Raw genomic sequence first — 26,523 nt, 5'->3', positions numbered from 1 at the left:
TTAGCATGAAAGCAGGCAGTTGGTTAGCTAACTTTAGCATGAGAACACAGTCTGTTAGCTTACATTAGCATGAAAACTCAGTCTGTTAGTTTACATTAGCATGGAAGCAGGCAGTTGGTTAGCTTAGTTTAGCATAAAGGCTGTGTAGACAGGGAAGCAGCTAGCCTGACAGCATGCAGATCACTAATTTACACATTACATCTTGTCTGATTAATCCACTCAAAAACTTGAGGATGATTAATGGTTTTACCACAGAACAGCAGAGACTTCATGCGTAACCACAGCTTGTCTTTGTACTTCCAACTACAGATTGAACAAACAAGACTGTAAAATTAATGAGCTTTACAGGTGCTTATATGATTTTGTCACCTTTGGACGGAGCAAGGCTAGCCATTTCTCTCTGCTTCCAGTCTTTATGCTAAGCTAGCTAATCGGCTAATACATCTAGCTTCATGGTCAGCATACAGAAGGATATGAGACTAGTATCAGTTTACTCATCCAGGTCAGCAAGAAAGCAAATCACCAGTCAGAATGAAAAAGATAAAAGACATGAAACAAAAGTTCAGTTGCAAATCTTACACAGATCTTTATTGTTCTTTTGTTACATACAGTTCGTAGCAGGCAAGTTGCCCTTTTCTCTTTTCTTTTTTCCATCTCAGCAACAACATTTAATGCACACATACAAAAAACCTTCTTGTTTACTTCTCTTCCCCTACGTACTTTTTTCCGCCATTAACACTCACTTGATTTTTACCACCTATCATCAATCTGTAAGCAAGATATCACATCAACTTACACAGGAAGTTAATGGAGTTTAACGTCTTGCATTGACAGTCTATTTCAGTTCCAAAACACAGCTTTGTCTATCTTTTCTCTTTTCCCTTCAGCATTCAACAACATTCTCTTATTTCCATCAACCAGTCTTTGACATGTTTAACTGTCCTGTCCCTCAGGACACGTAAATACATCCTGCTGCCTGTACTGGTGCACGCAGTGTCCACAACTAAAGTTCCATGCAAGATGCTACGCTGAAAAGTGGTCTGTATCATTCTGAAAGGTCAGCTTTTTTTTTTAAAACCAACATGGCTCAGTTCAAACTTTTGTTTTAAAACAAAACTTCTCATCTCTTGTCTGACATGATTTTGACATCAGATGATTTGCTACCACTATACTTCATAGTGATGTTTGTTCAAACAGAGAGACTGAAGTCTCATCTGTCACTGGATTTTTAAATTAATGCCTCCGACTGCACTACATGCAGAAAAATAAAAAAGATTCCATGTCCTAACATCTGTCATTAAAGGAATGTATAAAAATAAGACGCATTTTCTGATTAATGTAAAAATCAGACTTGTACAGAAAAATTTGTAGCTTTGTGTCGTACATTTTATCTTTTTTCAGGGGGATTCTCCTCCTTTCTTGCCTGCTAAACATACTCAAAATTTCAAATTACTTCACCTAAAAACTAAAACAGTGCTCCTTTATGATACCTAAAAAAATACTACAATAAATTTTAAAATATAAAAATGTAAAACTTTCATTAGCCCCCCAAAAAAGGTCTAAAATAATGCTTAAATATCAAATTAATAGTAAACAGGATTGAATGCACCACCTCTATCTTCAAGAAATCAACAAACTCAGGACACACAGATTCATGTGTGAAAAATGGGTTTGCTTCTCATTATGCTTCCCTTTTAAGAGCCTGTGGAAGCCGTGCACGTCTCTCCAGAATACTGTGTCTCTGTGGGATGCGCTTGGATGGAGGGGTAAGGTAAATAGCTGCCGAAGAGGACAGTAACACAGAACACTGTTGTAATAATACGCACGCACGCAGACACACATAAATACGAGTCCCACGCTTCTCCGTGTTGTTTTCTTAACATTTATGTACAAAAAACAAAATGTCCACCCAGGAGTCCATTTTCTCCTTTCACCTCAGCTCACACCATAGTCTCTTTTCTCTTCCCTAAAGAACACAAAGATTTCTTGTCCTTTTTGGTTTTGAGCAATGTGGGTGAGGAGAGCGGCGACGTCGAAGATGTCGTCGACAAAGACGATGAGGAGGAGTGAGATGAAGGGGACGTCGTGGTGGGGCTGGGGGTTGTGCTGTTGCACGGTGAGCTGGGGGCAGAGTGAGAAGCCGGCTGTGGGCAGTTCTCGTCTGCTTCCTCCATGTGGACGATGGCAGAGACAGAGGAAGGGCGGCGCTTGAAGCGGGAGTCGCTCACAGGCGGGGAGGGCGTGGAGGGCTCGCTGAGGGGCCGGTGGACGGAAATGGCACTGCGGAGGCAGTTGAGCCACTGCTGCTTATGGAAAACATCGTTGACCTGCAGCGTGTGGGACTGCGCCTGGCTTGGGTCTTGGGGACGCACGCGGAAAATGTTCTTGGCTGTGGAGAAAGTGGAAAAAAGTTGAATTAGCAAAAAATTTTGACTGAGCACTGTCTATATTCCTGTGCTAACCCCTGTAGACTTTTTGACTTTGACACAAGCCTCACCTTTATCTGCATTGCTGAAGGCGCCTCTGAAGGAGCCGCCCATTCTGACGTCTCCGTCCTGCAGGTCCTCCAACACAAGATCGTGCACTGGGATTGGCTGCCGGTAAACCTGGAAACACTGGCGCTCGTTCCTGGTGACGGGGCGGGTCAGAACCAGCAGCTCAGTGAACAGGAACACATGCAACTTCTGGAAAGAAACAAAAAACAATTATTAAAACCAGATATTTTACATAACCACCAATAAAGTTTCCTGCAAGATGTTTACTCTTATCAAAAGTTCATACTCGAATGGTTAAATCATGGGCTGGTTAGGGGTCAGTGAAGCAGACAGTTATAGCCTGATTGCCTTATATGGGATGTGAGGCTTGTGTTGATGAGTGAAGAGGCAGCCAAAGGAGCATTGTGTTGTGTTTTGCTCACCGTGCCGCTCTTGTTCCGCAGCTCCCCGTGACACAGTAGGCTCTTGCATTGCTCGATAAGAGGGTCCCTCTGCCTGTCATCCAGATACTCCAGCTTGTCGATGTAGTACTGGCACTCAGACTCTCCCTTCTTCATATTGATGTCTGACAGCACACCCTGCATGATGGTGATCTGAACACACAAAGGATCAAAATATTAACTTCAGCCATGTTTTATAAGCTCAATCTAAAGATAATGCCACAAATCTGTGTCCTTGACTTACCGCTTCTTCCAGGCTGGCGGCGTCTGGGTGCTCTGGTGGAGTGTGTTTCAGTATCTCTTTAAGCAGCAGTGGGTATTTGACCAGGCGGGAGCGTGGGATGTCCAGGAAGCTCCACAGGTCCAGCTTCCTGCTAAAGGGTGACTCAAGGCAGCGCTGCAGGAAGTCCTGCACCCTGCGGTCCTGCTTCTTCTGGTCCAGCAGCGCCTTGGCTGCCAGCTGGTTGCTGCAGTAGTCCTTGTAGGCGTTAAGCCTGGGCAGCTGGAGGGTGAGAGGAGACACTTACTAATGCTGCCTTTCTTACTGGAAACCAGTTGAACTTTAACAGAGTCAAAAAGGTTGAGGTACTTGACAGGATGCTTACCCAGCTCACGACAATCTGCCCGATCTCACCCACGGTCCCATCCGGCCCTGTGGCTTTGGAAAGCTGTGCCAGGAGATCCTCGTGCAGAGGGATGTAGGCATCCAGGTTGCCGAAGATGTGAGTGAGCTCCTCCTCAGACATAATGGAGAGCTTCAGCATTGGGTCATGGTACGCCTGTGTACGGGAGAAAAGCCAAACAGTCAAACAACAACATCCCATCATGCCAAAAGGGGGTGGATGCTAAAAATAGCTCGTATAGAGCAGTAGGGGTACAAGAGAAAGACAGCGGAATAATTCCCGTCTTTTTTTAGTTCCTGGAATGGCTGTGTGGAAGCCCTGCCAGACTTTGATTTAATCTGTTTGCTTAATATGTACTCCCTCTGCCTCAGAGATTTACAAGTACAAACCTTGCGTGCGAGCTGGAGGTCCTCGATCAGGTCCTGTTCTCCACGAGACAGCTCAAATATGGCCTGAGGAAGGAGAGGAGGAGGAACAAAAAGATACTTTTTTAGTAAAACACATGGATCAGGATGCCATTACATTATTGCAACTGATAGCCATTAGATTACATCTAAAACTGTGCTGGTGCCTGATGACTGAGGTCACCTTTGAAATCTTTCTGGCTGCTCTCTCCCGCTCTTCTGTGCTCTCTGTGTTTAAAACTATAAAAAGTTTATGGCTTCTGACAGTTGGCTAAGATGTCTGACATATGCAGGACAAGTAGAGAGGTAGGGCAGGAGAGCACGAGTTTGTTGGCTTGTCAGGTATATGTGAGACTGGGAAAAAAGCCTGGGAAGGCTTTTTGCCCCATTTAGACTATTTGACACAAATACTACAGGGTTATGTTAAACTAGTGTGGCCGAATTTACCACCGTCTGGATTTCGTACTGAGCAAACTCATTTACCTGCCCCTGTACCCCTTGGTGTCCTCACCATGCTCTACTGTATGTTCATGTGTCAGTGCTGATTCTCACCTCCTGCCGCTTGATCTCTTTGGTGGAGAAAGTTCCCTTCTGGTGGATGTCTAGCGTCTCTGACCACAGTGTGCTGTTCCTCCTTTTGGGTGGTGTTGGGGCCGCCGCCTTGCTGCAAGGCTTCTGGGGCATGCCCGGCGACTTTCCATCGCCCCTGAAAGAGGCCTGCAGATGGGAAAGAGGAAGCCCCAGATGTCAGACGTGTTGCAACAGGAAGCCAAGTTGTTTGGTGCAAAGAGGTGCCCCTTGGTGTTCCCTTTTTGTGGGGTGTCACAGGAGCTTACCTGGATGGTTTGGCCGAAGCGCCGGACGGCCCCATTCTTCACCGGAGAGATGAGGTTGGCTAGCGACGTCACCCTGCCGAGAGGACGGACACGCTTTGTGCTGGGTTCCTAGAGAACAAGAGAAAAATGGTGGGAAAGATTAGTCAGGCAATGTCATGTCAAAGAAAAGCAGCACAGGGCAAATCCATCAGTAATGCCAACTGTGAGAGACCTCAGCAGTTAGTCCAGATGCTCCCTTGTGACTTCCTTGTGATGAAACACATCAAGTCAAGTCATAAATCCTCATTATTGACTCCACTCCCAGCTTTGGGGTGAGGAAATAGGAGTAGCTGGAGCCGAGGTCGAGCCGCAGCCAGACAGACTGGCGGACCAGTGGACAGACTGAGATACTGAGGAGGAGGAAGCCGCTCCAGCAGCTGTTGGCTCCATCATGTGAATGGTCTTGAGCCAGGCCAGCCCCACGGAGCACAAAGACCCTTTCTGACTGCTGATCTGGAGGGGAAGGGGGTCTGGAGGAATGCCAGGAATGCACGAGACCCTGCTCTCAGCTGTTCAGCACCCCTCCCCGCACACACTCTGCTGCTATCTGGCCTGACAACAGCTACAGCTCCACTTGAGAGTGGATCTGCTCCATCACTCAGTGTGACAGTGTGAGATAAATGCTTCCTGATTGCTGCAGCTCTTTAACTGCCTTTCCCAGGGACACAGTATGGAAAGTGTGGCAGTGTGTCAGGATTGTTCAGTAAAACAGACCACCGCTGTGAGTCGGGCAAAGGAGCAGCAGTCATAAAAAGTCAGTGAATCTGTCCCCTCTCAAGTGCTTACACAGTGCGGCATCGCAGGGGGTGCATGGTGGTGTTTATGGCTGCGAGTCGAGACAGGCTCCTCAACAGGCTTCGCGTGAGAGCAGTGCTACACCTGGGCCAGGTGACCCCCCTTCTCTCCTCCCCTCACCCAGCCCCGAGGCTGAGAGAAAGGAGAGAGCTACCTGGCCCCGTGCCAACAACAACAGGCTGCAGGAATCAAAGAGCTGAAGATCTGAGGTAATGATTTCAGCCCACAGAGCCTCTTCAAAAACATGACACGAGGAGACAGCCATAATTAGCATTCCCAAAGTTTGCACTCCCCGCAAAACATTTTGCATTTTAAGAACTTCACACTAATGAGGGCTTGCTCTCTGAAATCGAGCACCGCACTGCTAAAAGCCGTATGTGTTTTCTCCTGACTCAGGCCAAATTGGGTTTTGCCTTGGCTCAGCGAATCTGGGAAACAGAGCAGCCATTGAGGCTCCGGGCTCTGCGGACACAGCTGTAGAACAGATCCGCTCAGTCTGCTGTGGCCTGGGAGCTGCTGAGGCTGCGGTCGAGTCACCGTCTGCTCTGGGTCTCCAAGTTGGACCAGAGCAGCCTTGAAAACATAGCAAGCCCTCTAGTGGCGGAGTCACTGCTTTGACCGTGTTCCGCATGCAAAGACAGATCTTTCTTTTTTTACCTTGCCTCTGGGGACTTGACTTGCCTGAATCTTATTTTTGACCTTTTAATATCAGCAGACAGAGAGAGTAAAAGAGTTTCAGGTGGGTGGGGGTTCCAATGTCAACATTGGAAACGCATGCTGGTCATTCTGCCCTTCCTGTCCTTCAGGAACCAGCCCCAGAATAACAAAAGCCCACTAGTCCCACTCTTTGTTTATCAGCTGTAAAGTGAAAATGTGCAGACAAACGAGGGAAAGTTGCTATTCATGGCAGTTTGACTCATGCACTCTGTGGAGGTACGAACGAATCTGGCTCACTTCAGGAAACCAGACAGATCCGGGGTTTGTGCTGCTGTGTTGGATAACTATTATCAGTGAAACACCGAGCCTCCAGACATACATACTGACCATGTGCAGCGCACTCCTTAAACTCCTGACCCAAGATTACAACCTTATAAACATCAGGAGTTTTTTTCAGGGATCCCCAAAGTGCTTCCTGTGCTTTCTCTTTGATGTAACTCTGTGTGTGCTGTGAGCTAATACTCCAGATGTGTTCCTGGGATTGCAGCACAGTTTGTGCTGATAGGTGCTGAGAGCAGACCACAAAGGAAAGAGTTGAGGTCACCAGTAAGCCAGCACAGGGTGTAAAACGAAAGGTTCTGTGAGAACAGGACTCACTTCATGAATTGTCCTTCTCCTTTATCATATGGTTTACTGTCAATGAAACCATCTTCCTGAAATCTCTTCCGAAAGAGAACTATGTATGCCTCAGAGAGGGAAGGAAGGAGCTGAAATAGTACAGAAGGCACACCTGGGTTTCAACACTAATGTCCCTTTAACTGTGTCTGCAGCTGAAGGAATGCTCTCAGGCTGCTGTGTTGAATTTGCATTTCACTCCAAATATCAGAGTTAAAAAACAAGTAATTCTAGACAGGGTTGTTGACTGAGAGTTTACCCCCTGCTGCTTCAATGTTTGTAGTACTTTGAGTCTACCAACTGTCCCAATCCCTCCAATATCCCATCAAGACTGAGCTCCCTGCTGGGATGCATATTAAAGAACAGAATGGGAATACACAACACTGAGGGGGGTCTGTCCACTGTTTACAACTTCATAGGTACAGTGTAATCCAATGATTAACTTTTCCAGGTTAGGCAGTATCTCAAACCTGCCCAGGGACAAAGTTCAAAGTCTCATCTTACAGGTACAAGGCAATTGAAAGCACACGCACATTATCACACACAAACACTGTGTGCCCAAGTAAGATAAGAGCAGGGTTAGGCGCTGATTCACTCACAATCTGACACAAAGATATGACTTCATCTGAATGAGTTCCGGACAAACAATGACTTGGAGACACAGGCAACAGCTAAACAAAGAAGAAATATCAACCACCACCACCACCACCTTCACAGTGTGTTTTTGCATCTCACCTCTGACTCTTTGTTGGCTTGGTTCTGGTAGTCTATCACTTGCAGAGTCCGTTTGATAGGCACCAAGCTACCCAGTTCATCGTAAGCCACCATAGCTTTCAATAAAAACACAATATCCGTTTTCTTAATCCTGGCGAGTCAGCTTGAAGTAATCCACATGACAGAAAAAACGTTGATCAAAATCAAGAGCTGTGTGAGTCAAAAAAATAAACTTAAATAAATAAATACACCTTCCCCCCTGTTCTTCTTGCCTCAGGGGCTGGAGCTCTCTGTGCGCTACCCTCAAACACGCTTTCTAATCTTTGGTCTGAGGTAAACTGAGTGAGGGAAGGCTTTATACCGGCAGTCCAGACAGGGGAGGAGCAAGCCTCTGCTCAGCCCTCATAGCTGCAGATGATGCAGGAAAGCTTTCCCTGGAAGTGGGGAGCAGCTGCCCGCAGGCTCTGTTGGTCCATCAACGCAGAATAAAAACAGTAGTGAGAATTTTACGATGACTGGAAGAGCTTACTGCTAGGTAGAGTTGACGTAAACAATTCTGATGAGGGTGCATTAATGTTGGAAAAAGAGTGAACCTTATCTAACACAATATGGGTTATTCCTCATAGTTTAACTTTTGCTGTAAAGCCTAACAAGCCTTTTTTCGTTTTGACAATAATGCATAAAATACATCTGGAAATGATTCATCACAACTATTATGAAAGAGTACTACAAGGGATAAGCTGTTTTTGCTGCAATTCAGCAACTAGCTTTACAATCAAATTTACTTGGAAATGATTGATGATGTAACTGCTAGAGCTGGAAACAATTAATTGATAACAAATCCCAATAATTCAAACATCTTCAACTTTTTTGGGGAGAACTTGCAACACACACACACACACACACACACACACACACACACACACACACACACACACACACACACACGTATGTATGTATGTATATATATATATATATATATATATATATATCTGATCTGTGAAAAGACAATATTAGCCTCTTGATATACCTGCCACAGTTATTAGAATTTAGCTTTCAGAATTCAGCTTTTTTGTTCTTAAGCTTTTAAGTTCAAAAGAATTTTAATTGTGAGTTAGACAGCTTAAGTTTTAAGGGCATAGGTTTCAATTCAACACTGGCAGGGGTATATATAAAATGGCAGGGTTTGGGAGTCCTCCGACAGATAGCACAAAACACCCTTAGTTTTCTCCTTAAGTATGACACTTAGGGCTTAATTTCTTCATAGCTTAGGGACTTACACAGTTGCACAGAATCCCATAAAAGGTTTTGTTAGTTAAGAAAAAACGTTAACTCATTTACTGCGTTGAAGGAGATTTTACAGTTTTAAAGTTTCCATGGAGATTGTATGTTTAATTGTGAATTTGATCCCCAAATACCAGAAAACAATTGCAGGAAGAAATTGCGACAAAAATTAATTCAGTCAAATCTAAAGTGTAAAATCAAGTGTATCAATCTGGTTCTCCTGGTCCCAGAACACTCTTCTCTGAGAGTGATAAATGAGTTTTTTCATTTATCACCCTAAACTCGGTCATGTTGTAGTTAAGCTAGAGTCAGAGGTACCTCAAGTTTTTTTTTTTGTTTACCTTGCTTTGGTCACTAAGGTCTTTTGTGCAACAGTCTGGGGATTCCTTAAGTAAAAAACCGAGACAAGGAGAAACCATAAATACTAAAGTGAACATATCTAACTATTTTACCACATCACTGTGATCAGTAATGAGTGTTACAGTCATGAGGAGATAAAAGTCCAATCTAGATCAAAAGTTTTAGTCCTAACACAAAAGGGGGATTATTCATTGCAGCTTTTACTAGGTTGGAATCAGGTACTAAAATGTTTGGAACTAAATTACTAATTCTGCACTAATTAATAAACTACAAAGTCATTATTACTTGGCCTCTTCTTGCCGGCTAATTATCAAAGCAGTCTCTGCTTTGGGGGGGGGGGGGGCAATGCTCTCTGCTCCCTGCTTTAAACAGAGCTGTTATCAGTCTCATCATTTCAAATGGGGGAGGTAATCAATTAGAATATCAATAGGGGAGCATTGTAACACACTCAGCCAGATGTTGAAACTGAAACCTGTATATTGAGCACCACTGGGGGGGTGCAAGTGCCACCCATATGTTGATTGATCCAACAGTGGAGGAAAGGGCAACGTGTTGGTCAGTTTCAGCAAAGACAAAGAAGCTGAAATCAAATTTGTGTCTCTTTTTCATGCATGTGTGCACACCCAGACAGGCAGATGGCTGAAGGACAACCACACCTGAAGCCACAGATTCTACACACCCTTGCAGCTGGTGCACAAATGCACAGCAAAAAGTGGAGGTGTTAGGGCCTGATGGAGCAGCTAATGTGGAGGTGCTGCAAGGCAGGGTGTCACAATGTGTGTGTGTTTTGGGGCAAATGGACAAGCCTGATCATGGCTCTGCTTCATCCTCCTGGGTCAACATGGAGGTGTGAAACAGGACACAGGCTTCATGCTGTTGCTGTGTGTGTGTGGGTGACAAAACACAGATGCTGATGGAGGTGTATGGATGTTGACACCTTGTTCTTTGGGTTTGTTGACGCAGCGGTCAGGAGGTCTCATTTGCTGCAGAACAACAGGACGCCAAGTTGGGATTACGTCACCCACAAACCACCAAAACAAAGTGAAGCGGGATCGGGAATGACTTCAGGCTCAGAGGGGAGAAAGTTCAGGAGCAAAATAAGACAGCAGAGCGAAAAACTATGCAGACTGAGGAGTCAGAGAGGATCTAATAAAAAATGAATCTGTATGTCTGTGTGTAGTCTATGCGTGTCTTCAGAAGACACTGTGTGCAGTCCTGCTGTTACTCACTCTGTATGGGGAGACCTTGGGCTGATTCAGCTGTACGTCTGGCCCAGCCACTATAAAAACTCAACTCAACATGGCTCGGCCTGCCTGGCCTCGTAGCCTCTAGTCACACTGAGCTGCAGCTGGAGTGCAGCCGTGATTTACACTCCAAAACACACACACATGCCAGTCTGCGCTCAGAGTGCTGGAGTGAGATGAGTAATACAGTTTCACCGCTGTCTAACCTATGCCGTGCCAGGGACGGACTGAGCCCCGAGGCCTGAGGAGCTGAGCTCAACTTAAACTCCACATCAGCAGCAGAGGACAGGACGCACAGGGCCTAATTACAGCTTTAGGGGAAGGCATTAGCAGGCAGCTCTGGGCAAAGAAACACTGCCGAGTGCTGACTGGCTTAAAACAACAAGGAGGAGGTGTTGCCGCCCTCTGCTGATGGAGTTTAGCAACAGGAAGGAGGAGGGGAGGAGGGGAGAAACGACTGAAAGATTAATCTCTCTGGGTAGCAACAACCGACCTCTCAGATAAGCAACTTTTCATCAAGCCACATGATATCATTTATTTATCTTTCCCTCTGTTTCTGAGTTACAGTAAATGTGGAAATGTGCGTTTCATAAATGTTTGTAATGACTTCATTCAGACATGATAGGACTGTCACAGAAAGACCAGCAATGCTGTCATAACAACATGCAAAGTATTTTAGTTTCTTGCTATTATTGGAGAGGAGGAGGTTTTACTGCTCTCTTGTCAGGCTTATTTTAATACTGATTTGGAAGCCTTAAAGAAATATTTTACTGCTGGAAAGATGGTCTTTTCATTAAACTAGGCTGTCTATGCAGTAGAAAGTAAATCACCAGAGGCCCCACGATACGATACTATCACGATAATTAAGTCACCATACAATATTATTGCAATGTAAAATGTTTTGTGATATGCTGGGTATTGCCATAACATATATTGCCATATACTGTAATATGATCTCTTTTGAACTGTAAATTATGTCCCTAATTATGTCATCTCACTTCAATCATGTTAATTCCAGCAAATGTATTAGTGTTAATAAGTTATACAATGAAAATATCAATACTTGGCATCTGTGTGTCCATACAATATTGCTACACAAAATATTGCTATACTATACTGTATCGATTTTTTTGCCCCACCCCGAGAAAGACACAAATAGTTTTGAAATTGGTGCTACATGTTCAGAGAAAACATAAAAAGAGACTGTGGCATTCGCTCTTGTTCTAAAGGTAGAAAACCTGCAACTACCAGAATGCACTGCGCCTTCTCCAAAAACAATGTGGCAGCCAGGTGGTAAGAAATGACTTTGTATTGCAGCTAAACGGTAATTTGAAATGTTCCTAAAAACACCTGAGGTGAGGAATAGGCAATGCAGAAACAGAATTTCTCATATTTGATCGGCTTTACTGTTTTACTGTTGGACCTAATTTTTTTTTTAGCTTCCATTTACACAAAACAGGAAACAGTTTGGCACCCACTTTCTGTTCACAAATTTTTATATTTCAGATTAACAGTACACTACAATATGTTCCTGAAAACATTTTAGGCAAGACAGAGGCAATACAGAAACAGAAACTTGGTTTGTGTTAGATCAGCACTGCCTAGTGTTAAACTCTGACTGGAGTTTGTGTTAGTGGTTGCAGGCATATGAGAATGAGTAAAATCTGTAGTTTGAGCAACATCCTAAGTGACAGCAAAAATCTTCCAGGTGACATGTTTCGCTGTGAGATGAGCAGGGAGATCTGAGTGCTGGCAACATGAAGGGAAGTTTACGCACAATAGCTCATTTACACATACTACCCACATTGTTACAACAAGCTGGCCTCTGCTTATCACTGTCATTTAATACATAGTGTCATCCGTTCCATCATTTAATATGGTCAGACAGCAAATTCAGTCCTATTAGCTCACATTCTATATGAAAAGCATTTTGCCGGATATTCATTTATTTATCCATGCAGCTAAAATTTTGCATAAATTATTTTTTTTAAATGATAAGGAGTTGTTTGATTGCTATATGATTGAGAAACATTATTTTTTTGTATAGTGGAAGCATCTGCAGTTTATCTGACTTGAATCAAGGCTATGACGAGGAAATCTCTAACTGTCTTTGCCTGTAAAGTTCAAAACCAACCCCATCCCACAAGGTTAGGGCGTGATTGAGAGAACTACTATTAATCCAGGAAGTTTCTGTTAAGACAACGAGTAACTATAAATACCTCCACTCCTCTGTGGCTGCAATTAAATACAGACTAAAGATGTAGACAGTGATCTAATCACACAACAGCCTGTAGAAAAACCACAGTTCTCCAACCAGACTAACATGCTAGGGTTACTCAACACTGTTTTCTTTTTGCCAGTGTTCACACACCCAGAGCAGCGCTGGTTGCTACCAAACACAGGGCGGTAACTAAGACTCACAGTGATACCGCCGACGCTTTGTGATACTGATAGATCTTCAGCCTACAGACACAAACATAAAAACACAATTTTCCAAGTTAATATGAAGTCCTTTGTCATGGTGGCCCACACACATATGGATAATTCACACTTCTGTAGATATGGCACATGGGTGACACAACAGCACTACAGTGCAAAGGGAGACCTTAGTGAACAGTTGCCAGCTGATAATGTGCGTCTATGTTTTTACTGTAAACTAGAGAGTTCAGCAGAAATATGACAGTGGAAGAGGTTTCATTAGCGTTTTGAGGGTTCCAGGGAATTCATGTTCAAGTTACGTCTCATGTGACTCACGTCCATCATGTACAATGAAATTTTCATTGCGACATTCTGGTTCTGAGGCACCCACCCACAGGACACAGTTTGACAGTTCTGCAGTAGAGTGGGATGATAGTTATGATGATAGATTTCGCATCACATGAAATACATCATATTTCCAGTGGTAGTTATACTTCAATACCACACCTCTGGTGGCGGCAGTAGCTCAGTCCATAGGGACCTGGTTTGGGAACCGCAGGGTCGCCTGTTTGAGTCCCCGTCCGGACCAAAATATGGAGCGTGGACTGGTGGCTGGAGAGGTGCCAGTTCACCTCCTGGGCACTGCCGAGGTGCCCTTGAGCAAGACACCAAACCCCCCAACCGCTCGGGGTGCCTCACCAAGGGCAGCCCCCTCACTCTGACATCTCTCTACTTTGTGCATGTATAGGTACTGTTTGTGCATGTGTGTGTCTTTCGGACCTGTGTGTAATTGACAAGCAAGAGTGAAAACATTGAATTTCCCCTCAGGGGATTAATAAAGTAAATAAACTTAAAACTTCATGTCTGACTGTTTTACTCACTTCACCCTACCCTACCATTACATCCCGGGCTATGGTTTCTTAAGTAATTTAGAAACAGTTTGTGACAGGATGTTTGGTTAAAGCAGCTGTGCGGAACTTTTTACCATTCTACCCCTTGAAGATCCGCATATTTATTTGAACCCAACAGCAACAAAAAAAAAGCCTTTCTCTATATGGCTATTTAGCGTAGCCTCAGTCGGGTCAGACACAGTGGAAGTCAGCAAACCAGAATACGGCACCCGGAGGTGGAAGTAAGTCTGCACGCCTGCAGCGGCCCGCAGCCATTAAACCAGAGAAGAAGAAGGAGCCGTGTTTACAGAGAGTGTTCTTCGAGTAAGCGGGATGCAACAGGCATTGCTCAACACATAGCAGTTTTACCAGATGTATCTATAAGGACTTGGTTGTACTTTCGATGTCATGGCGAATAAAGAAGGAAAACCATCTAAAAGAAAAAGAAAAAGAACAGAAGAAGGCTAAACGGGACAGTGATAGGGCTCGAGCCCAAACACTGTAAACCTCGGTCGGGCATTCACCAAGTGGAGAGAGCTGAGAGATTTGAAAGGTTTTAAAACTGATCCTGAGTTGGCCCTTTTCCTAATCGACGGGTATGTAATTTTTGTTTTTATTTAGAGAATATACNTCAGTTTATAAGAAATTCAGAGCTACACCAGAACATTTATGAACAGGTCTTACTTTACTACTAACTTGTGTGTAACGTTAGCATGTTAGCATGTTTCCACTAATTACTTGGACTGACCTAACGTTAGTAACGTAAGCTTTGCAAGCGAAGGCTGCAGGTAACAGCTTTGCTGTGTTAGGATTAGATCAGAACAGAAACATGACAGGAGAATTTACTGATTAATTTTGCTGTTTCCACTTGGACTGACCTGATGTTAGTAACGTTAATCCTCTCGCTCTTCAAAACAAATGCATGCGGTAATTGCCGGTTGCAGTCGAGATTTTACGAATGAAGCCGAATGCCGGCTGTAGTCGGAACAGCTGTGTGGAAGTTCCGCACAGCTGTTTTAAAGTAATCCCTGTGAACCAAATAATTCAAGTTGACTTCCCCAAATACAGTCAGATTGAGCCTAAGCGTAAAGCATGTGTAGATCATATCTTTTAAAGTGTTAGTTCCACCTGGAAAGCTTCAGGGGATAGTGCACCCAAAAATGAAAATTCAGCCATTATCTACTCACCCATATGCCGAGGGAGGCTCAAGATGAAGTTTTAGAGTCCTCACATCACTTGCAGAGATCCAAGGGGAGAGGTGTTAGCAACACAACTCCATCTAATGGAGGCTTATGGCGCCCCAGGACACTTTGATCACTACGGACGAGTAGTATGGAGATATTTTGTAGTTTCAATTATGTGTTTTTGGACGTTTGAATCTGGGGCGCCGTAAGCCTCCATTACGTGGAGTTGTGCTGCTACCCCTCTCCCCTGGGATCTCTGCAAGGGATGTGAGGACTCTAAATCTTCACCTGAGCCTCCCTCGGCATATGGGTGAGTAATGGCTGAATTTTCATTTTTGGGTGCACTATCCCTTTAAGCTGTGCAAAAGTTGTTTGTTAGATAAACCATGCTTGTCGGGTTAGCCTGTGGATGTTTAACAACATCAAAAGTTAAGGGAGTGGAGGCCCGAGTAAGGAAGGTGAGAGGGATGATGGATGGGACCAACATCCACAGGCTTTCACCCAGGAGGCCAGTGTTCACTTCCCGTAAGATTGTAAAGCCAAACCGTTATTTTTTCCTAAATCCAACGGTGTGCTTTTGTTGCTGAAGGAAAAAAGTGTTGATTCATGGTGTTGTACCTACGTAGTGCATTTATTTTGAAAGAGACTATATGCAAACTGTACAAATCCTGTGAAAACGGAAGTGTAGTTTGAAAACAGACAATGTAGGTAACAGGCTGAAGTTGACATGGCATCCCAGATTGTCAACAACCAACACAGCCAGGAACTTCGACCTAGACCTCGACATGGAAAATCAATGACCAAACCTTGATTAGTGACAAAATCGGAGTGAGAATGTGTTGGCTCTGGATACAGTGATGATGTCCTTACAAAAGTGTTGGGGAGGAACTTCTTCTGGTGGAACATTTTCAAGTGGGGTGGTGAGCACTGTTACTATGTGGCTCTTGCAAAACATTATTTATTCTGACAATATCACAGAAGCTCACGTGAAGAGGAATGGATCGATACATTTGTGAGGTCACTGTCACTGGCACATGCTGCTGTTAGGGTAAGAAGATGGGGCAAATCTGCTCCGCCTGGCTGTGTCAGAAAACAGATTAACATCAAGCATCCTGCGAGACGGAGTCTGGGCTTTACCAAGGTGCGTTCACAAGTTGTCTTATTTGTTGTACATCTTTACAACATTTGGCCGAAAGAGCAAAGCAGGCATGCTTTACTGCACAATCCAAATCTTCATCACAACTCGCCATTTTCAGAGTGTAGGTTGTTAGCTCTGAGGTTTTTTTTTTTCCTGTAGCTAAGAGGATTTTGAAAATGTTAACACACAGATAGCACAAGGCAGGGAGAATACCGACTGAAATCAGCACCTAATGGCAGGCTTATAGCCACAGTTTACATCTGGAGAGTACTAATGTCATAGTCTACAGGTTTGGGTCTGTTGCTCAGGCAAAATTACTTTTGAAGATGCTACTTTGGGCTCTGAGAAATTGTGATGGAAAATAAATCTGCAGACTGATCAATAAGGACAGTAATTGTTTGTTGCGGCCCTAATCATGGCAAATGTTATTAAGCATGACACAAAAATGAGATACTGTAAAAGAACTGCGTTCAAAGACCATTTCTTGCAGCTCTGAACCAAAGAACAGCAGCATACCATCAGCCATATGGTTTTCTACTATAACTGCCTCTGAATGTTAAACAGAAAGTGCAGGGATTAGACTGCGCTGGAGGAGAAGAAAGTCAGAGCAGCACACTGAGCGCTGCTCTGATATGAATCAAGGAGTGGCCCCCAGGACTCTCCACAACACTGTTAAAGCTTTGTTTACTTAAATCAGAGCAACTGATCCAACTGGTTACAGAAGTCCAGGCTGTACATCTCCGCTAATCCCTCTCATGTGGGCGCAGGACAAAAACAGCCTGTATGGAGTCAGAATAGATGGAGATAGGCCACCGGTTGGCTCTAAACTGTTTGCACCCTCAGCACGAGAGGAGTTTTATACCCAAATATTTCTAAGAAGAGTGAGAGCAACCAAAAAATAAGATCTGAAATGAAGTTAGTCAAGTTTGAGACACTGTCAATGTATCTGGTTAGGCTAGGCTTAGAAAAAGAATCATGAGTTACGTAAGTTATGCAAGTTAGGTTGAGGAAAGTTAAGTTACGTAGGTTAGGTTTGGGAAAAGAATCATGGTTGGGCTTTGTCACATTACATATTTAAGGTAAAGTTACACTCAAAGTAACGTGATGGCGTACTTTGTTTCACACGGAACATGAACATGTCCTGGGGAAAAGTCCTGTGTTTGTTTGACCTATCCACCATTCCTCATGCTGCATCCTTACAAAGACTTTTCGGTCTTTATACTACTTCCTTCTTTACTCTTGTCGGCACATTAATCAACTTATTGCAGCCTTCACGATTATGTGGGTTATATATGAATTCTGATGCATTACTTTTCGCAGATATGCATACTAACAGTGCATAAGAACAGTCTGCTTTGTACATGCAGAACACTGTCATTCAGATCAGCTGCATTGCTAGTAAAAAGGTGAAATGTGCCTGAAGCTAACTGTGTTCAGTTATGACGAAATCATCCTTCATAGAAATAGCACTGACAGATCTTTGTTCGCATATGTGCTCATTTCACACCCACACACCAAATGAGGTGTATTTTCCAACCCAGCCAGTCCCGCCTTTCAGTTACTCCAAAGCAGGTTCTTCAATTTAGAGATCCTACAGCAGACCTCAATGGGCTCTTCACCAGAAAAACACAAGCTTTATCTAGATGTATCTCTGTGATAAGCTTAGTCATTTTGATGATATGCTCTAAAATGACTCCAGATACAGCAACACATCAGATATGGCCATCAGTTTTTAGTTACGCAACATGGTTGCTATCAGATGTGTCTTAACAACACAACAAACAAGAGTAACAAACAAGAGTGTAGATAATGGAATTTATATATTTTACTACACGTGTCTAGAACCCTGCAGAAACAACATTTTGGAGCAACTTCTGGTCACACGATTCAATTTCTTTTATCTACAAAGCCCGATCTCACAAATCACAATTTGCCTCAGAGGGCTTTATAGCATACGACATCCCTCTGTCCTTTGGACCCTCACAGCGGATAAGGAAAAATTCCCCCCCCAAAAAACCCTTTTGGTCCGAAAATAAACACTTTGTTTATTACAGTTAATGATATAATAAGAGAAAAAACAACCCTGGATCTGCCATGACTGATCCAATCTCTTATCCGCTGAGATTTTGTCAGACAGCCGCTGTCATCCAATCAGCCTCTCAAAAGCTCTTTGTGACTATGTTTCCTTTTGGTTTAAGTGTCAAACCAGTTTGTTTGGTTATCCTTATGTTTTTTCTTGTTTATGTCACCCAAAACAAAAAACCTGTTTGCTCACACACTATAATGCACAGTGTTCTGTAGCCTGCAGAAAGACAAATAAAAACCTCTGGTTTGTAGTTGGAGCCTATTGCAGACAGTGTGGTGGACTACAGCACAGACTTCTGGCACAGATTCATATAACTGTTCTGGATGTGCTGCAGTCTGGATTGTACAAAAGTTTTCCATGAAATAAAATAATTTAAAATAAAGTCTTTGTATCATTTTTTGGTTTTTGACACGTGGCAATACTTTCCTCTCCTCTCCAAGTTTACTCACATTCAATAAAGCCCAACAGATGATTTAACAAGATGTATAAACAGTTATTTGATCATGGCTCATTAATGCTAATTAAAAAAAAACCCTATAGATTTACAATAAAAAATATTTGTGGGTTCATTTTTATTTCATTGTTAATAATGATGTGAATGAGGAAACATCATTAAAAAAATATGGGACTACTACTGGGACTTAGATTCATGCTGAGTGGATTGTAAGGGTATGGCAAGTGTGTGGAAGAACTTTGTTAGAGAAAAATAACAAATTTAAACATAATTTTGAAGTATAGCATATTATAGCATATATATACAGCCCTTTTATTCTGATGTAGTGTTTCTATGGCAGAGGAACCAGCTTTCAAACGCGGTAGGAAAGCAGGGTTGCTTGATCAACTGCATGAAAACTGATTAAACTAAGAAATCCTTAAAGGAAAACTTCACCTGCAAAATGACCTTTGTACATTAATTACTCATCGTGGTCATTACTCATTACCGACATTAATATCATGAAGAAAACTTTGTTTCTCTCGCATGCCTTAATGGTGAACGCAGAATCCAAAAAAGACAAACATAACAACTGAAAACACAGTAAATGGGGACCATGTTTAACAACAGTAAAACCATATCAAAACATCCATTTAAAAACTCTCACATATCTCGTGCAGTGTAATCCAAGTCTTATTTATCCAGTTGTGTGGTCAGTGCTTCCCAAACGCATGTATTTTCACTAAAACTTTACAAAATAAAACACTTCCACCTCTGAGTAGCGTGCCGGGACATGTGTGTGCGTATGAGCTCCACTAGGCACACTACTGGGACGTGCGTGAGAGTGTTTATGCTGCCGTGTTCTTAATCATGTTTTTTAGCAAAAATGCATATGTTTAGGAAGCACTGAGCATATGACTGGATAAATGACACTTGGATTATACTGCATGAGTTGTGTGAGAGTTTGTAAACCAATGTGTTGAAATAGTTTTGCTATTGTAAACGTTGACCCCATTTACTTTAATTAATGGAGAATGTTTGACTTTTTTGGATTCTTTGTTCATCGTGGAGGCGTGCGCGAAAAACAAAGTTTTCTTTACAAATTCAACATTACACACAGCGAGTAATTGATATACAAATGGTCATTTTACGGGTGAAGTATTCCTTTAAGTTTGTATTGGATAGGACACCATTATAACAAGCCAGCTGTTTTGTGCAAAGCAACTGTTCTACTGGCCTGTTGCAATTGGGCCTACTACTGTAAAATGTTAGGCCATTAAAAATGCCTGAATTGGCTCTAATTTTGGATATAATGGCTTTGTTCTAAATTTATAATTTTGTGAAATAAAATGAATGGTTTATAGGTGAATCTTTGAATCCGCTGTGACTTCATGACAAAGAAGAACATGCAGAGCCCATTCACTGGTTCTCAAAGATGGCTTTACAGACACAGGGGTCTTTGACGCATGACAAAGGGGTCCTAGCAAACAAAACATGATTAATTCCTACAAATGCATAGGTTTCACTTTCCCTACTGTGAGTTTCTACTTTCTATAAAACACCATTACAAAAGCTTTCAAAAAAATCTTACCAAGGGTTTTCTCTAAAACACAGTTTTTCTTCTTTGCATGAGAGTGTGGAAAGCCCTGGTGTTTCTAACTGGAAATGAAACTGAATGTCTGCTGATGTGATTTACCTTGAAGTCAAAGCTGCAGAGGCTGACTGCGTCACCGTCATCCTTCTCTCTGCGTTTCCTCTTCTGTGGAGAGATGAGCAGATAGGATGTTAGCTGGAAAATTCAACATGCATCACTGGAACGTGTTGATGTGTCATTAAACATTCTTAGAGTGTGACGAAGACTCAGACACTTACAAAAGTCTGGAAGTCTGGAATAAACACTCTAAACAGAAGAGGATTTTCCTCTCCAGGTCTATAGTAGCATTTTAAGTTGTTGTGCTCTATGCCAAACTTTGTATACAAAATGATCTCAGACTGGGAATATGGGCAAACATTTCTCAAATTCTTGGAGCTCCATTCAGTAACATCAGTATATGTTCTTCACTGTATGCCGGAATACACATCTTTGTCTGGGTGCCAATATGAGACTATCATGAAAAGCGATTTATGGCCACCCAAATCCCTGCTCGTACTTTAGGCCAATTATGCTCATTGCCCCCTTAGCTCCATTGTAAAGCTAGACTAGACACTGCTGGAGGTCCTCTTGGGAACAGGAAATGGTTAATTAGGCAGCAGGACACTTTAACACCTGCATGTGGACTGACAGTAGGCAGGGAGAGTCAGTTTAGTTAGCAGGTGAGAACAGCAGTCTGGCCTGCTGAAGCTGAGGGTTGTAATAGCCCTGAGGAGCACTGGTGGCCTCTGGGACCCCTGGGGCTCTGTTACTGCGCTCCATTAACCATGGAGGCCAGACTGCTTCTGGCTGGACACACAGGACGTCAAGACCTGATTGACCAGCGAGGTGAGGAGGGCCAAAATGGACACATAATGGTCAGGGGTGGCTGACGATGAATGACTGAGCTGTGTGTTTGTTTGTGTTGGTGTAAGGTATTTCCTCTCTGACGGGTGAAACTGTTTGTTTTCCCACATCCGTAAAAACTTTAGAGCTATCTGCTCAACTATTTCTACTCGACAGCTTTAAATATTTCCCCCTTGCATGCATTTCAGGTGGTGTTGTGACTGTTAACCTTAACACAGCAATGAATGGTAAGGGATGTTTAAAGTTGATTGCATCTCAATAGGAGGCAGAGCTGCAAATAAGACAAGATTGTGTAATTCACTTCACAGCAACCTTTTATTCAGCGTCACAGCTGAGCACAGCAGAGAGGTTTCACCAATGGTTTTACAGCTAGCTAAGAAATAGACTGACAAGCTAACAGCTGGGGCTGGGCAATTTATCAATATTATATCAATATCATATCAATATCTGCATTTGAAAGTAGTTATCGTCTTATCTTTTGTATATTGTAATACGGTAAGTGTTGTCTTCTCCTGGTTTTAGAGGCTGAATTACAGTAAAGTGATGTAATTTTCTGAGCTTGCCAAACTGTTCTTGCTGTTATATTATATGCATACACCAACTTTGTCATTATATCTACATTACTGATGATTATTTAGCAAAAATCTCATTGTAAACACTTTGTGAAAGCACCAATAGTCAACCCTACAATATTGTCTCAATATTGATATTGAGGTATTTGGTCGAAAACATTGTGATATTTTCCTCATATTGTCTAGCCCTATTTCTAGCTAACTGTCATTACTAACAAAATTAGTTTGAATAAATACGATTTTCCTGATATAATCTTTGGACCAACAGCAGATGGATTAGATTAAACATGGGTTCCATCATTTCACGTAATTATGCCTACATAAGCCATTGACGGTGGGCAGTATTGACAAAATAACCGAATAATCGAAACATGTCATTTTCATATCATATTGCAGTGGTTCCCCTGGAAAACCCGATATAGACCCTGTTGGTCAACTCTCAAGTATCTCTTGATTTCCAAAGTTGTAAAAATTCAGGAGACTGTCTTTATTTGCACTACTGCAATGTGCTGCTCTGATTAATTACTGTGAAGTTAATGTCCAGTGTGATTGATCAAACAGCTGTTGAACCCAATCAGACAGATCCTGGCACATCAATGCATTTACTAGATAGTGCTTTGAACAGTCAATTCAAATTCAAATTTGAAACACAATTTTTTCCTGAGGAGCAATTTGCATCGTCTCACTTATGCCTCGTTCATGCCACACTAGTCTATATAAACAAATAACTGCATATGTATGCAGAATCTGTGGGCTACGAGAAGGATTTTGGCATTAGAAGCAATCTGGTTTGGTTTGTTTGGTTCTGGTGAGCCGTTGCTTACGGTTTCCAAGTAATTTGCCGAGCTCATTGTGGATTTGTGACATACCTGTTTACTTTGGCGTATCTGCCTTGACTTTTGGGGGTCATCTGCGCAAATTTTGATATCATTCTGGACACTTGATGTAAGAATAACTTAAATGATTAATGTTAATGCATAATGAATATTGTTGGATAACTACTATTTACAGTAATGATTGAAGCTTCACAGCTTTTGGGTCAGCCCTATAGCTTTTAATTACCTTTTGTCTTATTGATCTGCATTCATGTGCAGATATCTGTTTATAGAGATTGGCCAAAATTATGTCTGGGCCTGTTTCAAGCTGAAAATCGAACTGTTAACAATGTGCGGCGCATGAAAGAGGAAGTCTTGGCCCGGATATTCACTTTCTACACTGGATCTCCCAAAATAGTGTTACTTCCAGAGGCTTTATTGCATCAGACTGATATCTGACAAGCTCCAAGACTGACACTACAGGACTTACAAAGTCGTCACATTGATGCACTTTTCACATTACACAACTTGTTGCCTTGTAATTGGGAGTCCTGAAATCGTTGTGTCACACTACATGACTGACCGGTGACAGAAGGTCACACGCTACAAGTTTTCACCAGGAGGAATTATTCTGGTCTCCATAGTATGTGCTGTCACAAAAACACACATGCAAAGTGACACTAGATGGACACTAGGGTTTTTTTTTACCTATCATTGGCACACATGTTCACAAAATAGCCTGTTTCCTCATTATCTCCTTTTACACTGCCTCTTCAAGGTGGGAATTTCACGCTGTTACGCTGCCTCACTGTTCTGTTTAAAAGGTACAATCGTGGAACATGGGGACATAGTTGTCTTGCCTTTAAGCCAACATTGGAGGTAGTAACAGTGCCAAAACGATATCTGTATGCACAGGTGTGTCAAGCCCGTCACCCCGCTTTTGGTTCTGGGATGATGGCGTTCGGTCTAAAATCACACACTGCAGCAACATGATGCTACTGTTGCTTTGTTCTGTAGGAAAATCCAAAGGCCGCATATGGAAGGGACTTTGTTGCAGCCTTGTAGCAGGATCTCTGTGTAAGTGCATCAAACACTGCTTCACAGAACAGAGTGCTGATTTGCCTGGGGGGGCTTTTGTTGAAAAGCTGCCTTCAAAAACTGTCGGTGAGTAGAAAATCACAGCTAAAGTCAGGTAGTATGAGCTAGGCATTACTAAATAAGTGTTTTTCCCAAAGCTTAACATGGCTCATATTATATTTTATAAAACTCTAATACATTTATTCCGGGGTAACAATGCTATACTTTACTTCAGGTGCCTCCACTATCAAATAAGTATTTCACTGCTGGAAAGATGGTATTTTCATAAAACTAGGCTGTCTATAGAGAAACAAACTTTTAAAATTGGTGCTACATGACCAGAGGAAACCACGAAAATGGGCTGTGGCATTCGCTTTTGGTCCAGAGGTACAAAACCTACAACTACTAGTACACTGTGAGGTTCAATACCAAGGCCTCCCCAGGTAAACATGTTTTGTACCAGCTCTTTGCAGAACATAGCTACATTTTTTTTACATTGCTGATTAGACAGTATTTGTGTTTATGTGCAGGATTTTTATATAGATGAGGAGAATAACAATCAGACTAGGTTATGAAAACGTCAACTGAGACTAAGAAAAGCCGGAACAGTGGTTGTGGGTACAGATCAGCAGGTCAGCTGAAGTCCGCAGCTTATTGTCCATGAGGTGTGCGTGCTAAGTGTGAATGCTCACTCCAAGTTAAATATTGCCTTAAGCTCGGGTCTTACACATGAGATAAAAATGACACGAGAGTAATCTCTGTGCAAAAACAGACACGGCAGGGTAAAGGAGAAGAAAATTAGCCATCCTGTTCCTGCCACCTTTGGAAATCCCTCCGTCAGCAGCTCACAGATGGAATAACACACTCCAAGCAGCGACTTGTTCAAATGGTGGGCTGGGCTCCTCGTAAATACTCTGACTCAACAAACACGACCCCCCCTCTCTGCTCATTACACACACACTCAGGCTATAGAAAGTGTCGCGACCTGGGCCTGGTTACTCAGTTACTCATCTGGGGAGAGACTGACAGATTTGTATGTTACATAAAAGGATGATGATGTACACAGACAACATAAACACAGCAGCCATAATGAACAGCCACAAACACTACAAACAAGTTTCAACACTTTCAGACAGAAAATGAGGGGTTTTGCTTTTCTGTCTTTGGATAACAGCCTGCTCATAGAGGCTTGTTCTTCTGTCTGCCAGATTCAAACAATATCACAGTTTCATATTACCATGACATCATGGGCTGAGTGTTCAAAGAAAAATCCATTCTTTGACCTGACAAGCTGCTCGTTCTGACCCAGGCCTAGATGAGACCTGAGCCAAACGAGCCAAGAAATATTTAACTCATAGAGTTTGGTGAAAAGGAAGACAAATATTTACTATATGGACACAGAAAAGTTGGAGGGAGAAAGGGAGAAATAAAAAGAAACATTAAAACAAAGAGCAAGACTCATTTGTGTTTGCAAATCAAATGCAAATGCAAATCAAACACGCACGGCCATTGTTCTGCCCCACCATAGTCACATGTAAATGACAGTAACACTATGAGCTGGTCTGCTGACAGAGTACACAAGCATCCAAACCTCTACAATGGCCTTATGTAGATCAGTGTTCAGACTGACCAGACACCTGGTTAAACATGTGTCCTGGGTGATCGGATCAGAAGTGGACAGCTCTGAGTACAGGTGTGAATGAACCTAAACCAAGGATCGCTAACCAGTAGGGCCGTAACGGTAAATGTATTTGTGTCGAACTGTTCGGTACGCGACTTTCGGTTCGGCACGACCCTGTACCTAATTATTGGGCACAGGATATTATTTTATTTTGTTTTATTTTAATTCCGTTTTTGCGAGCCGAACCATTTAAAATATCTAGTTCCCCGACGGACATAATTGAGTGACGAACTGAGTCCGACCGTAAATCTCCGCTTTCACTTTGTGCAGCGCATTCTCGCATTTTGACAACATGGCAAGTGAGCCTGACGAACCTGAAGACCCACCCGCAAACCTTAAGTCCTCCGTTTGGGAACACTTTGGTTTCAGGGTAAAATACGAAGATGGAAATAAACAAGTTGACAAGACAAAAGCAGTGTGCCGACACTGCAGAACAGCGGTCGGGTATGTACTTGGAAACACGTCTAACATGCTAACGCATCTAAAGCGACACCACCCGAGTTTGAACGTTAACCGGCACGACTAGAAAAAGCAATCTGGTGCAAACTACGATATCGTCGTCGTTTAAAAAGAAAGAGCGTTTCCCTGACCATCGCGCTAAAGAAATAACCAACGCCATTGGAGTTGAGTAAAATTGTTTAAGCTGCACTTTAGATATAAGCATGTTTTGTTTACTGCACTTTAACAAAGTGGGAAAGCTAAGTAAGTTCCTAGTAAAACTGAATCTGAGCAGGCTTTAAAGCTGACCAGCTGCACTATACTTTTTATTTTAATTGAGTAAAACTGTTAAAGCAGAAATGTATATTTATATTTTTCATTCAAAAAATGTGTTAAAAAAACAGCAGGATTTTATTTTTCACTTTTATATTTCTATTTTCATTCAAACAATGTGAAAAAGCAGGATTTTATATATATTTGTTTCATTCAAAAATTGTGTAAAAAGAGTTAACTGCTGTGGTGGTATGTTTTAATAAGGTTACCAATAAGTAAAAGATATTTAATAGTTGTCTATTTTTTTCATTACTGTACCGAAAAAAAACGAACGGTGACTTGTGTACCGAGGTACGTACCGAACCGAGATTTTTGTGTACCGTTACACCCCTACTAACCAGTAAAGACCAGAGGAGGGTGGGCAGTGGGCACTATGTTTTGCATGTTAATGCAGC

General features: G+C 42.5%; 1 protein-coding gene across 3 annotated transcripts in view; it reads right to left on the bottom strand.

Annotated features, from left to right (window-relative positions):
• Positions 1-561: 561 nt before the first annotated feature.
• net1 (neuroepithelial cell transforming 1) overlaps positions 562-26,523 on the bottom strand; it is a 48,273-nt gene continuing 22,311 nt past the window's right edge. For 2 of the 3 annotated variants that reach the window (XM_050036181.1, XM_050036182.1), the window contains exons 3-11: positions 20,412-20,474; positions 4,799-4,906; positions 4,515-4,679; positions 3,948-4,010; positions 3,541-3,714; positions 3,180-3,437; positions 2,918-3,088; positions 2,498-2,684; positions 562-2,389 (exon numbers count right to left, since the gene is read on the bottom strand). In XM_050036181.1, the coding sequence (XP_049892138.1) occupies positions 1,941-2,389; positions 2,498-2,684; positions 2,918-3,088; positions 3,180-3,437; positions 3,541-3,714; positions 3,948-4,010; positions 4,515-4,679; positions 4,799-4,906; positions 20,412-20,474 (1,638 nt within the window). In that variant the 3' untranslated portion in view covers positions 562-1,940. Of the gene's footprint in view, positions 2,390-2,497; positions 2,685-2,917; positions 3,089-3,179; positions 3,438-3,540; positions 3,715-3,947; positions 4,011-4,514; positions 4,680-4,798; positions 4,907-7,699; positions 8,025-20,411; positions 20,475-26,523 lie in introns of those variants that run through there. The other variant, XM_050036183.1, reaches the window with a different exon arrangement.

Source organism: Epinephelus moara, chromosome 23 (genome assembly GCF_006386435.1).
Source record: "Epinephelus moara isolate mb chromosome 23, YSFRI_EMoa_1.0, whole genome shotgun sequence".
Classification (NCBI taxonomy): Eukaryota; Metazoa; Chordata; class Actinopteri; order Perciformes; family Serranidae; genus Epinephelus; species Epinephelus moara.
This window is presented reverse-complemented; position numbering and strand designations above follow the sequence as displayed.